Below are 16900 nucleotides of genomic sequence, written 5' to 3'. Positions count from 1 at the left end.
AACTAAGGAAACTTTGGGGGTTATAGAAATGTTCTTTATCTTGTTTCGGGCAGTAGTTACACGAGAATATGAAATGTCAAACCATATGCTTCATTTTATTGTTCGTTAGTTATACTTTGGTAAAATGTATATATATATTTATATATATAAAACGCTTTAAAGCCCTGTGTTATAGGTACTGAAGGTATTCCTAGTTTTCAAATGAGAGAACTGAGGCAAAGAAAGGTTAATTGACTTGCCCAGTTGGTGGCAAAACTAATAAACAGAGCTGGGTAGTCTGGCCAAAAAGCCTGCACTCTTAGTGAGAATGCTGTTGTCTCAGATCCTTGCCCAGAAATTCTACTTCTAGGGCTTTATCCTTCAGATAAACTCACAGAAGTTCCAAACAACAAGGTTAGTAACTATACAAGGTTAGTCCTTGCAGCGTTGTGGATTAGCAGGGGGATGATTCTATTGTTTATAGTGTAATCACTTGATATAATATGATGAAGGGGAAAAGGCCAGCTTGAGAAAACTTTATATACTTATATTGGATGACCTCCTAGGTGTAGTGTAGAGTGAAAAAAATCAAAGATACGTACTATATTCTACCATCTGGGTTAATAAATAAAAGAGGATGCAGGGAAAACTGTATGCACACATGCTTGTATAAACTGCAGGTATATCTGAAAGGAAACCTAAGAAACGGACGAGATAGTTTCCAGGGAGAGGAATTGAATGGCTGGGAGAGAGGGGTGCGAGGGAGACATTTCAGGCCAGTCTACCTGTTCTGTACATTCTGGGTCATGAAGCGTACGACTGTATTACCTATTCCAAAAATTAATGATATAGTAACAATTTGGAAATGACTGAAATAGCTCATCACACACGTAGTTGCCACCTTTCTCCAGGATTGTTTCAGGGCCTCCTAGCTCGTTTCCTTCCCTGTTTCCCTTTTGTGTCCCGTTCCCTCCATCTGGTCCAAGCTCTCACGGTGCTTAGTATTCCCCAGGTTTTGTCTAGAAATCCATTTCCACTTCTGCCCCGTAAGGTCCTTAAAAATAGACGTCCATCTCACTCATCCATGGGTTATTAGGGGCTTGGTATCTGGCAGAAGGACCCCAAAGGCCTGTCGCTTCCAGAATTCAGCTTTCAAACAGGTCTGATAACACTATGCCTTCCTCCCCCCTTAGGGGCTCCTCCCACTTTCAGCTGTCTTTCCCCAAACACCATCCTCCAAATGACTTCACATGGTGCACAGGTGGTCGTTTTAAATTTATATTGTTAAGTATTTTATGGTCTGTTAGAAAAAATAAACTAGTCCATGAATCCTGCTGGATTTTAATTTTACCAATATTATTGCTCAGAGAAGTTTAAGTTAAAAAATAGAATGATTTTTTACAATATTCAGTCGTAAGTAATACAGATGGAACATGGATATGGCAGAAATGGTGACAGTGAGGCCCTGGCCTTCGGGAGATGCTGACATACAGGAAACAGGGCCTCACGCAGAGCAGACACTCATTGGTTTGAAGATGCAGCGTCTCGTTGACCTTCACCACCTGTCTGTCCGCGCCCTGCCTGGAGCCTTTTCTGTGGTTACCTGAATGTGCTGGCCACCCCACCCCACCCAGGCTCACTCTGCAGAACCACTTGGATTCGTCTTGCACGTTCACCATTCTGTGCTTTTGTTCTGCTGTTTCTCTTTATAGAATGTGATCCCCCCACCTTAGGTCCTGTTGCTGGGCCTCTGCTGGGCAAACTCTCCTGAAGGAGGGTTCAGTGGGGTTCAGCTCCAACTTCAGCTCTTCTCATGAAGTCCTCCCTAGTGTATTAGTTTCCTATTGCTGCTGTAACAAAATATAGCAGATGTCACTTGCAAGAGCGCAAGTTTATTGTCATAGTTCTGGAAGTCAGAAGTCTGAAATCAGTTGTACTGGCTTAAAGTCAGGGTATTGGCAGAGCTGGTTCCCTCCCCCAGAGGCTCTGAGGAGGGAATTGGCTTCCTTGCCTTTTGCAGCTTCTCGGGGCTGCCTTTCTTCCAGCCTCCCATACCTGGCACCGCTGCTCTCCCGGGTGCTTTCTTTTTTTTCATTGTAGACAGTCTTTATTAGCAGGTGTTAAGAACGCAAAATAGTAGCAAATCCAGAAGGATGGGAAAGGAAGCAGGGCATGGCTCTCCTCCCCTACGTGAGGACCCTGGGAAACCAGTCCAGTGGGGTGGGGCCTTGGCCACTTCGAGCCCAGCACCCTCTGGAAAACAAGCTCCCGTGCAGGAGAGCGCCTCACAACACAGGGGAAGGGAGCAGCGCCCCGGAAGATGCCTTTCACCCATCTTCAGGGCACATTATCCTGGTCTCCACTTGCATCTTACATAACCTTCTCTGCCTCCAGCTTCTCCTCGTCTCCTTCTAAGGACCCTTGTGATTACATTGGGCCCATCTGATAATCCAGCATCCTCACCCCATTGCAAGATTCTTAACCTAATCGCGTCTGTAAGGCCCCTTTTGCCATGGAAAGTAACTTATTCACAGGTTCTAGGGTTGGGGTGTGGACATCCTCTTGAGGGGTGTTATCCATCCTCCCGCACCTGGAGTCACCCTTCCCCTGGGAACTCAGATGTGGCTTTACCTCTGTGCTCCCGCAGCTCTCTGTCCATCCTTCAGTATCTCGTTGAGTATCTGCCTTATAATTATTTGTCATCTGACCAGTCCTCTCCCTGTGAGCCTCCTGGGGGCAGGGGTGGGGTTGCAGCCTTCCTGCCTGCCCAGACTTCCTGCCGGACAGAAGAAGGCATGTGTTTGAGGGAGTCGACCACCCAGTGCACGACAGCCCTGCGGTGCTGCGGTTCCCAGGCCAGGCTCAGGGCCCGGCCGCCTGGTGAGGTTCCCAGCTGTGCCACTCACTTGCTCCGCCCCTCCATGCCTTGTCTGCAAAATGGTGCTGACGAATCGAACCCAACCCAGAGGCTAACAGCAAGGACTAAATGGGGTCACACGCGTGAAGGACGAGAAGAGCACCTGACCATCATGGCCACTCAGGGCAGCTAGCTGCATCCCTGTTGTTGTTGATTTTATTGTTTATGTTGTGAAAAGTTTTTCCGTTGTGTAAGTTATTCTTGACAAACTTAGGCTACACTCTTTGTTATTAAGTCTAATTGTCTTTAGGTTTAAAGTAATGTTTTCCTTGATTTTAAATATTTTTGCAAAAGTTTTTAGAATGACAAAAATGTAGAAAGTACCAGAGAACTTGCTTAGGGTGATCGTGAACCTGTGGCCTAGCCATCTCGTGTGCACCCACCGCTCTGGTTCAGGTGGGCAGGGCTGCCTAGACAACAGCCCTGTGCAGAGTGGTACGAAATGGCATGTCAGACCTTAGATCTCTGAGAGATGGTAGAGTTTAAAGATGCATGTGACTGTGGAACCTACATGAGGAGCTGAGGTTCTGGACACTCAAAGCCTTCCTTACAAGGCACCACAGACCATTATGGGGATGGCAGTGTCATTCCAAGGAAAGGGCTTGGAGGTACTGGAGTGTGATGCAGAGCACACCTGTGTTCTGAGAGAGCCGAACAAGCCTACTGCAGTTAGAGGAAAGGCATTTTTAAAACACCTTGTAGCAGGTACTTTCATTGGGAACACGTGCTCCTACCAAAGATCATGACTACTTGGTGCCCATGAAAGTCATATTTTTAGAATGTCATGAAAAATGGAGAGGTATATGAAAGGCATTCTAGCTTTAGGAAATAATGCTAGTAGGGATCTTAGATTTAAAAGGTAATAAGATCTGCGTAGGCAGAGTGAGGAGAGATGGTTTAGCAGTGAAGAATAAGGTTATCAGACAAGTAAGTGGCAGGCTGGAAAATAAGAACGTATCGTTTGGATGCAGGAAGCCATCGCCTGCTTTTCAAAAAGCAAGCTACTGAAGTTATCATACCGTCCGCATCACTTAACTTGAACGTTAAAGGAGTGATCCTGGAGGTGGAGTCATGGTGGGAGGGAGAAATTGTAGTGGTCCCGCTCGAAGAGTAGGGTCCAATTTATGAATTTATTTCAGGGGTTGAGGTTCAAATGCAGATTAAATGTAAAATGAAGAACCAGACAGTTCTCTCAGAGTGGATGGAAGTAACAAAGGACAAAGAAGAGTTGCAGACCAGTGTCTGTTCCGTGGAAGGCAGACACCATGTTCTGATTGAGAACTTGGAATTGGGGACTGTTGTGGGAGTGGAGTGGAAATAAGCCCCGTCTTCACCGCATCATGTGTGAGATGGGAATGAAGTGTCTAGATTGTGGAGCTGAGCTGAAGGCGGTCAGATTTAGAAAAGCGCTGTCCCCCACGGATGAAAGCCTAAAGCTGTGGGACAGGATTCACTCTGGTGAGCCGTGCGGGAGGCCTCCTGCCCAGGGCCAGCCAGCACGCAGGGACCACCCGGGAGAGACAGTGGGCATCACCCCCTGCCGTGTTTGGCCCGAGTCAGGGTGTTGTCACTGTGTAGGGGAGGAAATGTCCTTACAGGTGTGAGAGGCCAAGATCTCAGGTTCTCAAAGATCAACAGAGATACCTGTTGCAGTAAAGAGGCGTCACGGGACTCGGGGAGGAGAGGACAGGGAGGCGTGGTGGTCACGCCACAGCCACCTGAGCTGAGACCCGGCGGTTGGGGAGGCACTCCTGCTTCAGCCGTGAGTGCCACAGCCTCTTCCTTAGCATGGCTCTGGAAGTCTGGGCGACGGAGGGACACGGGAGTTGGTCACTGCTCAAGACGCCTGGCTGTCTCCCAGTGCCTGTTGGCTGGCCTGGAGGTGAGAGCTGGCGGCCAAGCAGCAGCAGGTCGTGAGGACTTCCCTGGGCGTGGTCAGCCCTGCAGGTGGCACCCACCCCCACCCCCAGAGGCCACCCCCCTGGCTCAAGAGCCCCCAAGGCTCCTCTGATCTCAGCTCTCTGTGCTCCAGAAGCACTTCTCACTTTATGCTTTGGGGAGTGCTTGGCCGAGACTCCCTGGAGCTGTGGGCGTCATGGAAGGCGAAGTGGCTTATGGCACATGGTAAATGCTTTGTCAGAATTCCAGGATAGCAAGGAGGGAGATGAGGAAGATACGCCTATTACAGGGAAAGACGTACAGCAAGGTCCCTACCTTCGTGGCGCTTACATTTCTCATGGGTGAGTTAGACATTGAACAGGTAAATTTAAAAATAGATAAATAAATAAGCCAGGCAGATATCATACAGACCTTGTAGCAGATGCCCTGAAGACAAATGGGATGATGTGTGTGTTGCAGGGTGAAGTTGGGGTGCAAAGCTGCCTGGCTTGGGTGGACCACACAGATTTTTGTGATTGTTGGCAGCTGAGCTAAGACCTAAAACCTGAGGAGCATTTGGCCAGGGAGGAAAGCATTCAAGGAAAAGGAACAGTCATCATGAAGGCAGAAACAGAGCGATTGGGAGGATTTGAGTCTGGGAGGAGGAGACCAGTTCGATGACTGCAGTGGCCCAGGCAGGGTGTGCTGGGATCATGATGAGAGCAGTGATGATGGGTGAATCAAAGACAAGACATCTCTGACTCAGCAGAGGCAGAAAAGTGGAAATCATAGCTGGTGTGAATGGAAGTGTGTTTATTCTCCAGTTGGGATGGTTGATGGGGGAACATGTGGGGAAACTTTGGGCTTATAACCTCTGTCTTCTCTGAGAAGGCCGAAACAAGCTGTTGCCCAGGAAAGAGGGGTCTTGGGCAGTGGTTGGGAGCTGGAAAAAAGTCGTAGGAGTGTGGGATAGTTGCTATGTGGAATGAGAGGCCTGGGCGGGTTCAGCTGAAGTAGGACAGTCTTCACACCGGTCCTCACAGCTGTGTGACTTTCTTCCAGCAAGGCAGCCACCCCACCTCTCTGCAGAGGAATCAGGGAGAGAGGCTTTTCCAGGTAGTTGAGACAGAAGGACAGGCAAGATTCCTAAAGAACTGGCACAGTATGGCGAGTGCTGCTGGCGATAAAAGGACAAGAGGCCAACAGATGTGTAGATCCAAGGAGACCCAAGTAGAGAGCTTTGGACACGACAGGACCTCAGTGCAGAGGGGAAGGAGTTGTCTAGAGAGCAACCATGGGGGAGAGGTGGAAGGATGGCCATGGTCGCAGACAGGAAGTTAGGGTTAATCCTTTTAGATCCCTGCATTACATTGCAGCTGCCATTTTGTCTTTTCTCCTCCTGTCTGAGTAATGAATCTGTGCTTTCATTACAAGGAAAACGGTTGGCAGGTTGGTTGGATTTCAGTGAATTCAGATTTGATAATGAAACATTTCCTTTTAATTGTTGTATATATCTTTCTCAGCTTTTTCTCTACTTAAAGCATATTTCTCTCTTGTTCTTCTCTTGTTCTTCTCTTGTTGGATGTGTTGGATGCAGTGGCTCTGTTAACAGGTGTCTGTTGTCACTCTTACAGCTAACACCACAGCCATAATTGATGGAGAGTTGAGTTGCATGCTCTTAGGACTAATTGCAGAGTCTAAACTAAAACATTTCCTGCAGCTGCCTTTAAATAACAATAATAACAATAGTAATAATATTTTGTATAGGGATAATACTTTACAATTTGCAAAGCGCTTTCACATACATCATATCATTTAATCTTCACAATAAATAAGGCTTTTTGAATGCTTAGATCTTTCCTAAAGTGAGAAATCATGGTGCATATCTTGATTTAATCATGCTGAGTTGCCAGAAGTTCTTGACATGATAAGCATTTATTGAGCACCTTCTGTGCCTAAAGCACTTTACTAAGGACAGCACGGGGTAAACTTCCCTTAAGGAGATACCAAGTAGCCGCGGCCCAATAAATGTGATCTTGCTTCCCGGCTCACTCCCCCTTCCTCATCACAGTCACTGTTTTGGTGGCTGCTTGCTAAACCATAAATTTATATAAATATTACCAGGAATTCATTGTATCAGAGTTTAAGTTTTTAAACCTAGGATTCTGATACTTATCTAAGCTCAGTAATACTTCAGAAAGTCATTCTATCGATTTCAGCTTGAACTTTCTTGAAAATTATGTATCTGTTACTTGAATCTCAAGGGTATTTCAGATCCAGCACATTTGAAAATGTCTAGCCATCGAGTTGGTTGTCTGATTAGGATGATTAGGCTATGACTCCAAGAGTACAACTTGACCCTCGGCCCCAGAAGGCTTATTCAGTGGGAAGGAAGACATAATCATCTCTGGGTTCTTGAGCCAGACTCGGATGCACTGAGGAGACTGGGAGAGAAAGGGCTTCCCAGGAGGGAGCTTCCTGGGTGAGATGGGGAGGAGAGGGTAGCATTGGAGCCGAGCACAGGCCCAGGGCAGGACTTCTGAACCTTTAGCCAGGAGCCCCTAGAGGGTCCAGGCGTGTGTTCTGGGCCACCACAGCCCCTCACAGATTCTCCAGAAAGCATGAGACACCCCCAGCCCCTGCCTTCACGGGCCTCTGGGCAGAGTGGCACCTCACAGAGAGCGCATCAGCATTCCTTTCCCCGTGGAGGGCTGGGGCGGCCCCTGAGGCCTGATGTGGCCCATCAGGACCACCCAGGGGCTGCTTTGTTCCTGAATCACGGAGGTACCAGCTGTCTTCCTGCTTCTTGTTTGGCATCTTAGTTTTATTAACTCTAGTGTTACACTAGCTCTGTATGTGGTCATGTGGTTTAGGCATGGGTGAGGACAGACCTAAATGGCCTAATGCTTATAAGCACACTGATTTCCTGGACACAGTTTTTTTTACAAAAGTTTTCCGATGGTGCCATCTTTTTAAAGAACAGCTTCTGTATATTACAAGGGAGGCTAATATCTGGATTATCAAATTATCTCTTGGTTCTTTTGATATGGAGCTCAGGCAGCCACAAGCCGAAGAACCCTTCCTTTGTGTTGGGCAGATATGCCTGACACTTTATTTTGACACAGAATATGCAGCCAGCATCTGAGCAGCTCGTAGATACTCCAGAGAGGACCCCGATTAGCATGTAGCGTGGAGCGGGAGTTTGGACGTGAAGTCTAGGTGGTGTTTCCCGCTGGGGCTGGCGACGCGCGCTAAATAATTGTGTTCTGATCATTTAGGTCTCTCTTTACAGGGCATCTTTTATGACCAAGACCGTCCAGTACCAGAATGAGCTGCATAAATTCCTAATCTGGGATACAGCTGGACAAGAACGAGTAAGTCATCTTTAATTCACTATGTGTTTTTCTGAGGCCCAAATTAAAGCTCCAACAGAACCGCCGGTTCCTGTCATTTCACGTCACTCACCTCGCTTCTCTGCGCCGGAGACACGTCTTTCCATTTGCGGGGGCCAGCCTTTTTCTTTTCAATTAGAACCACAGAGTCCACCGATGGGGAAAGTGATATGGGCACTGAGGACATTTTTATACTTTTTAGTGTCTTCAATTAAACGCTGAGTAACAGGTCTGATAAAACCCTGCTCAGAGTATTGTGTGTAATTTGGGGCTCCATCCTCTAGCAAAGATATAAAAGAATTAATGGTAGAAAGGGAGAGTTAAGCACATCTCATTTTTTTTTTTTTTTTTTGTGTGTGTGTTACGCGGGCCTCTCACTGTTGTGGCCTCTCCCGTTGCGGAGCACAGGCTCCGGACGCGCAGGCTCAGCGGCCATGGCTCACGGGCCCAGCTGCTCCGCGGCATGTGGGATCTTCCCGGACCGGGGCACGAACCCGTGTCCCCTTCATCGGCAGGCGGACTCTCAACCACTGCGCCACCAGGGAAGCCCAAGCACATCTCATTTATAGTCGCCTTTTAAAAGCTAAGGAGGGAACTTTACAGCATATAAAGTTTGAGATTTAAGTGAAATGGATGAGCTAACACAGTGCCGTGCGATAGGTGCTTAATAAACGCCTGACGATGAAGTTGCCCAAGGTGGTCGTCTGCCTCAGGAAGGGCCTGGACCAGAGCTGGGGCCGGGAGCATGGCATCACCGTGCAGAATGGCATTTGGCAAAGCCCGCCCAAATCGGACGGGGTGGGAAGGCGGGGAGGGGACCAGACGCTGCTGCCACCTCATTTTCCCTCTGGGCCCGGAGTCTCATTTCCCTGTTGAGGTGTGTCTGGCAGCTACCCCATTATTCAGCTGCTGTTTACTTTTGTTTTCAAACAGTATTATCAAAACAAGAGCATGTGATGGATACACAGTGCTACCTTAAGCTCTTATAGAAGAAGTAATCAGGAGACATAGTCTGTCCTCACAGTCTTATCTGAGACGGCATCGATACCGCAAATGGTATAAAACCTGATGAGAATCATCACAGACACATGGAGGAAAACCCAACAAACCATTACTGTTGTCCTAGACGTAGACAGCATACATTTTGTACAGATTTAATGTCTAAAGTTTGCTCTGTTTGGTTTCTTCTGTTTTTTTAATGCTGGATATCACACCCTGTGTCCATTTCCTCATCTTAGATGCATCTGCTAAGTCTCCGGTCCCCGCTGCTCCTATGTTGTTTGGGCTGTGCGTCTCCAGTGGGGATAGGATTTTGCTAACCATCACTCTGCTGTCCTTCAGAAGGGCTGCTTGCCACACAGTGTTCCTGAATATATCCATTGCCACAGCCCTGGCATCTAGCCTATTAGCCACGAACTCTTGGCTCTTCGTACAAGTAATATATGTGCCCTTTCACTGAATCCCAAGTTTCAGTTACCCCCTCCCATATATTTGATGACACAGCGAAACCCTCATTATAAAGCACATACTATGATATAGATTCCATTATGCTTTGAATCAGAGCCCGTCCTGGTAGACATGGTGATATGTAACATCTTTCCAGAACATAAAAAAAGAACAACACAAGGGTTTATGCCTCTCTCTTACTGCTACCATAAAAGCAGGATTCTGTGAAGTTTTGTAATTAGCTGGTCTGCATGCCTCTCGTTTCCCCATTTCTAATTGATTCTGCACCAAGAGTAGTTGCCCTGAGATGCAAATCTGCCTCACCCCTACCTGGAGCTAGATCACTGAACCATCCAGGGGCTCGCGCAGGGAATGTAGATGAGCCCAGTGGGCCCGGAAGGCCCGCCCATCAGAGCCCCGCGCCGAGGAGACCCTCAGGAGAGGGGTGCCTGCAGTGAGCCCTCGCGCCAGCTGGTTGTTGCCGGATCACAGGGTTTAAGAAGAGCGAAGCATCTGACAGCTAATCACAGACTGTTTGAAATGCTGTGAGGATCCTCCAGGGCGCATGTGTGAGCTTGTCCTTCCCGCTTGTCCTGGGCACGGCCTTTAGGGCCCGGACCGTGCCAACCTCGGCCTGACTCTCCACCTTCACCTCCTTCCACCAGTTCATCCTCCAAGACCAAACTGCATAGGCTTCTGCAGTGCGCCAGGCCAGTCCACACCCTCATACCCATGGCTTGCCGTTCCCTCTGCTCAGAATACCCTCCCTCCCTCCCACCGTTAGCCTAGAGAGCGCCACGCTCAGCCTTCAGAGCTCGCGTCTCATGTCGCCCAGGGAGCTTTCCTCACCACCCCTGCAGTCCTCAGGTGGCCACGTGCCCGCTGTGCTCAGACGTGAACGCGGAGGCTCTCCTTGACCCCCTCCCCGTCAGCCTGCCACGTCGGCGAGACCGCATGTCCCGACAGCTCCGGCTTCTCAGTGCACCTCAGATCCGCTCGGTTCTCCCTGTCTCCACTGCCAGCTCTCTGCTCTCCACCACCTTTAACTCTCACCTGAGAATTCCTTTCACCTTTGAACTGGTCTTCCTGCCTACCCCCTTCCCAGCCCCACTTAGTACCTTATCCTCCCACTTACTGCCCTTCAGTGACTGCCCACTGCCCCTCTCCTGGGAGCCATGCCCTGCCCACTGGCCTGCACAGCCCTGCATGGCCTGTTCCACCTGTTCTCCAGGGCCCTCCCGGTCCGTCGACGCTCTCACCCACTGAGCTCCAGCCCGCTGCCTCCGCTCAGTTCCTCAGACTCTCCAGAACCAGGCCTTCACACACGCTGTTTCTCGTACTGGAACTCTCTCTTCCCTCTACTCGGAGCCTGGCCAGCTGGCTCCTTACCAGCCTTTTCGTCTCAAGTTCAGTGTCACACCGTCACAGTTTTCCCTAACCCCTCTGCACCTAAGCATGACCCCAGCTCATTCTCCGTCACTGTCCTTTATTCATTTCCCTCAGGACCCTCATTCCAAGTTGTAATTAGATATCTGTCTACACACTCTTCCTGACAGGCTGTCCCCACAGACTGTAAACTGTGAGAGCCGGGACCACGGGGTCGTATTCCCAGGGCCCAGCACAGAGCCTGACCTGGGGTTGACGCTCAGATATTGGGAGGACCAGTTAGCAGCTGAACTCTTTAGTGTATCTCTTCGGATCCTGAACAGTCTTTGCGATTGCCCACATCCGTGGGATTGTCCCCCGGTTCCTTACTTGTTTATCTTCTGTTAGACTGTGAGCTCCTTGGGGGCAGGGACCGTCCTCATGTCTGTGCGCTCAGCCCCTGGCACACAGTATTGATGCCAGTGGATTTAGATCAGTTGATTGTCAGCCCTACTTTGGCACAGGTAAGGAGGAACAGATCCTCTGCCTAGTTTCACCATGTGAGTATTGCATGCCTCAAATTATACACTTCCGATATTTGCATATTTATTATTCAGCTCTCTGTAGTAATGACATTTATTATGGAACCAAAAGTCATCGTAAAATGGCACCCCTTTATGATGAACTGACCATTCAAACATCCTCCCCACTTAACCCTCGCGTTTTCACAGATGGGTCATCTTTCTGATGGTCCAGTGACAGTTGGTTGCAAAGTAATTTCATTAAGTCAATGAAAGTGATTTTGGAGCACTTCGCAGATGTCATGCAAAGCCATGGACGGTGAGGGGTTTGTTACATTAAGTGAGGAGAGCACTGCTGATCAGAATGATGACATAAGTGCTTCAGAAGGTAATGATTTGTGTATCAGAAGGTTGAGAGGCCTGGGGAAAACTGTTGGAGTCTTCAAATATCTTGTAAAAATTCCTTTTTTATGATAGGACTAGGAAGGGCAAACATGAAATGAAAGATAGATATCATATTGTGCCAGCATATGGTTTTATCAAAAGAATCACAGTCAAGTTACGATCAACTCTGACTCAGTGTTCATTCAGGAAACTAGCTCCTGGTTGCAATAATAAACTTAAGTTTTTTCTAATATCAGATAAAATGAAACTCGTTTTCATAATTTTTTTTCTCAAGATAGAGCCTTTGTCAAACCTTTTCATTCCTATTTGCTATCCTAAATGAATTCGTTTTAAGTGATCTTTTCCCACCAATCACCCTTCACTAACAGGGACTCCTGCAGAAGCATGGAGACAGACCCTGCCCCTGCTCAGACATGCACCTCAAGTCCATATCAGAAATGCACCGTAACTGTAGCAGCAGCATTTCAATTACTTGCCATCTGTCTGTGATCATGTAAAAGAAAGCTTCTAACCAAAGTCTAATAGACACTGCATCCAGTCCTTGAAGGTTTATGTCCCTGAATCTTACTGTGGTTTCTCCTAATGGCTGTTTCTAGAGGGCAGAGCACCAGGAAGACAGGGACTCATCCACTGTCACAGGAGCCACATAAGAGTTGTTCTCGTGTCTGAAATCAGGAAAACGTGTAGTGGCGTAATACCTAGAGCCAGGGTCCACACTGTGGCCCACAGGCCAAATGCAGCTAGCTTCCCGCTTTATCAGAGCACAGCCGTGCTTATTTGTTTACGTATTGTCTATGGCTACTTCCACGCTTCCGTAATGGAGCTGAGGAGTTGCGACAGAGATCATATGACCCACAAGGCCCAAATGTTTACTGCCTAGCCCCTTCCAGAAAAAGTTTGCCAACCCCTGATCTAGAGCCAGATTGGGAGCAGAGCTGTGCGGATGTCCCTTTAGTCTCTTTTTAAGCTGCCGCCTTCTTTCTTTACACCAAAAGGACATGGAAAGAGTTTCAGTGTCAGTGATGGTAGAGTGGCTTGTAACAGACTAACCCTCCCACAGAGAACTATTATGTATAAACTCTGGACAGAACATTAAACAACTCTCTGAAGGTACTGCCAAGCAACCAGATGCAGTCTGGGGACTGAAAAGGGAACGACATTGAGTGAGACTCACATTTTCATGGCTTTTCCCCAGAGGGCGCTCCCCAGACCATGCAGCACAGGGTAGCTAGGACTCCCGCAGAAAGGCTGTCTTTTTAGCTTGCAGTATTTGAGGACAGAGTTTAAGGTTGCTAGAGCAGCTGGGAAAGAAGGAGGCAAATCCCAGAAAAGATGGATCCAACAAGGAGGGAAGCCCCCAAAATCTGCTTGTAAATTCCCTTCAAGGCTTTGCTTAACCCCCAGATTGTGACTGCACAGGGGCGACACTAAGAGACCCAACAGAAGCCAACAGCTGGAGGAGTGACAAGACAGAGCAGAGATTCAGCTGCTGCTCATCACAGGAAAGTCCAGTCCTGCCCTGTTCGAGGGAATTGATAAACACGTTGGGCTTCCCTTGAAACTTCTGAAGGGCCATGTCTTAAGAGTAGAGACCCAAGTAGACCCACCCTAACCATGTGTAAAACCAATCTCAGGGTGATTAGCCAGTGTTTTAACACTCTTCAGAGAAGATAATGGAAACCAGATGGTTTGGAAATGTTCAGAGATTTAAAGGAAAAGTAGTCTTTTTTTTTTTTTTTTTTTTTTAGGAAAAGTAGTCATAATCTACTTAACTACAGATGGGGAATCTTACACAGAATGGCAACTAATAATCAGACGGAAATGCTAAAACTGAAAACTGTAGTATTTAAGATGAAAAGTCCACTGGGTAAGTGACAAAACAAAAGAACAAAGAGTGGAAGAATAGGAACATAGTCTTAGTACCATAGGGACAAATTCAAACAATCTAACATATGTGTAACTTGAGACCCAGAAGTTGTAAAAAGAGGGGAAGGAGACAGAAAGAAAAGATATTTTGAGAAATAATGGCTGAAAATTTCCCAAATTTTGTGGAATATATCAACTCACAAATCCAAAAGTTTAGCAGACTCATAGGTACAAAGAAAACCACATCTAGTTCCATCATAATCAAACTGCTGAAAACCAAAGTTAAAGAGACAGATCTTGAAAGCAGCCAGAGATAATAGTATAGACACATTATGTGCGGGACACAACAGTATGAATGAGGGCCAGCTTCCCACGGAGTCAGTGGAGGCCAGGAGACAGTGGAGCAGTGTATCTTTAAAGTGCCAAAATTATCTTTAAAATATGAAGTCAAAGTCATGACACTGTTAGAAGAAGAAAAACAGAGAGGATTTAGCAGCAGCGGTCCCAGAACGGTTCTCGGGCTAGAGGAAATGACACTAGATGGTAACTCAGATCCATAGGAAGAAATAATAACCACTAGAAACAGTAAATATAAAAATCTGTCTTTTTTCTTATTTAAGAGACGACTGGCTATTTAATGCAAAAATTATAATATTGGATTGTGTGGGTCATCACATAGCTTTAAAATATTTGACAGTAGCACAAAGGACAGTGGGATAAAACAAATCTTGCAAGGTTCTGATCTTTTACATGAGGTGGTGCTTTTTTTTTTTTTTTTGCGGTACGCGGGCCTCTCACCACTGTGGCCTCTCCCGTTGCGGAGCACAGGCTCCGGACGCGCAGGCTCAGCGGCCATGGCTCACGAGCCCAGCCGCTCCGCAGCATGTGGGATCTTCCCGGACCGGGGCACGAACCCGTGTCCCCTGCATCGGCAGGCGGACTCTCAACCACTGCGCCACCAGGGAAGCCCGAGGTGGTGCATTTTAAACTCTACGTCAACTGTGAGGAATGTATATTGTAGTTACAAGAGCAGCCACTTAAAAAGTAATACAGGAAGGTATAACTGAAAAGTCAATGGACAAATTAATAAGTTAAAATTGAATACTAAAAAATAGTTAATGCAAAAGAAGGGAAGAAAGGAAGAGCAGGGTTTTCTTTTTTTTAATGGAACAAATATAAAGCAAACAGCAAATGGTAGACCTAATATTAGTAAAAACCAAATACATCGGTAAGTACATTAAATGTAAAGGAACTAAACATTCCACTTAAAAGGCAGAGGTTGTCAGATTGGATCAAAAGTCAGCATCTAACAATGGGCTGGTTATAAAAGGATTCCCTTAAATGTAAACCCAGAGATTGCTTGAAAATAAGAGAATGGAAGAGGATATTCTATGCGGATCTTAAGCAAGAGAAAACCATTGTGGTTATATCAATATCAATAAAATAGACTTGGATATTCAAGGATAAAGAAGGGGCCTGAAAAGAAGAGCATTAGGGAACTTTCCATGTTGATACAAACGTTTTATATCTCAGTGGGATGGTGTTTACGTGGTTGTACACATACACATTTGTTGTTTTACCAAAACTTAAGACCTTTTATCAAACTTAAGATCTTTGCACTTCTCTAAATGAATTTTACCTTACAAATTTAAATGCAAAAAACAAAGAAAACAAAGCCAAAAAACCAACAATCTTGTAAAGCATGTTGCCAGAATAACGCATCAAAAATGAAAGCTAATATCATTGCCTTTGCTCCTGTGACTCTCACCGCATGAAAGACAGTCCAGAATCTTTTCTACCTAATAATTTGGTTTCCTTAAAGTTGCTTACAGGTTTTATTATTAGTGGTTCTTTTTCTTCTCTAAAACTTAACATATTATATTGGAAGTTATCCGGCTTTGACCCCAGCAGCAGGGATCTTTCGCACTGAGACTAGTAAAACTTCACATGGATGGTCATCTGGGTTTGGCATTTAGTTTGACCTCCTCCTGCACCTAAACAGTTCTTATTCCCTTATTCCCCACTTCTTTCTGCCTTACTACAGTGTGCCAGGCACCTGGCCCAGAGATAAAATGGGGTACTAAACAGACATGCTCTCTTCCTCATGGAGTCTACAGTCATAATTTTACTTTCATTTATAAAACTCAAATTAGCATGAAAGTTTAAAAGCCAAAGTTTAAGTCATTGGTTAAGAAGTTGTGGAGTCTGTAATTCTGTATATGGAATGTATTCAGATGCTCGCTTCTGATGACAGTTCCTACCTGTGTTTTGCGGGGAAGCCACAGAACAGAGACCCAGAGGGGAGTCCAGTGGTATCTCTCACATCATATGTAGGGATCGGGTTTCAAAGTCAGGGTGTAAGACAAAGGTCAAGCGTAGATAAGAGTCTTGTCTTTCAACACTGGCATCACATTCACTGAGCAAGGTTCTCACACAGATGCCCAGGAACCAGGGTTGACTGGAGAGAGAGCTTCCCATTTTCCATCTCACACTCTATCACGAGAAATGGCCCACTAAATCAGCCTCGCTGTTTAAATTGTTATTATTCTCCCTTTCCTTCTCTTCCCTCCCTATTGTATTGGGGCAGGGAGGTGATTGGTGGGAAGGAGCCCTGCACACAGAGTTAAATTCATGTAAATGAAATGAGATATGTACCTGCATTTGGGAACTGCCACATGTGTGGAAGTTACCAAAAAAGCGAGTTACAGGCTCATCCAAATGGTGAATGTAAATGTGTGCTCATCTCTGTAGCACAATCAGCATTTAGATTACAGCGTTATCTTTTCAACACCCAAATGCAGCCACTTCTCTGGAGAACTATTTACAGCATTATTTTTATCTCTTTGATAGTTTGGGAAGCCAACGTTTAAAGGACTATTGAACAAATGAATTTGGGAATTATAACATTGAGTTCAATTAAAAAGCCTTTTTAGCTGAAACAATTGTTTATAGCACCATATTTAATTCCTATAAAAATGTATTCTAAACTACCTTCTGAGAGGCATTTCAGTGTTACATTAAAAGGTTTTGCCTTTGGTAATTACTGGTTCATTTGCTTTAAAACATCATGTCATCTTCTTTGGATTAAGAGAAGGATTACCTTTTGTGCAGGGATAATGGGGTTAAAAGTC

General features: G+C 46.3%; 1 protein-coding gene across 1 annotated transcript in view; it reads left to right on the top strand.

The window, feature by feature from the left end:
• Nucleotides 1-16900, top strand: part of RAB22A (RAB22A, member RAS oncogene family) — a 53075-nt gene that overhangs the window by 23377 nt on the left and 12798 nt on the right. The window contains exon 3 of the mRNA XM_027086901.1: nt 8067-8148. Within this exon, the coding sequence (XP_026942702.1) occupies nt 8067-8148 (82 nt within the window). The remainder of the gene's footprint in view (nt 1-8066; nt 8149-16900) is intronic.

Source organism: Aethalodelphis obliquidens, unplaced genomic scaffold (assembly GCF_003676395.1).
Source record: "Aethalodelphis obliquidens isolate GAN/ISIS:26980383/991018 unplaced genomic scaffold, ASM367639v1 scaffold57, whole genome shotgun sequence".
Taxonomy (NCBI): Eukaryota; Metazoa; Chordata; class Mammalia; order Artiodactyla; family Delphinidae; genus Aethalodelphis; species Aethalodelphis obliquidens.
Note: the sequence above shows the minus strand (reverse complement) of the source record. Positions and strands in the feature narration are given on the sequence as shown.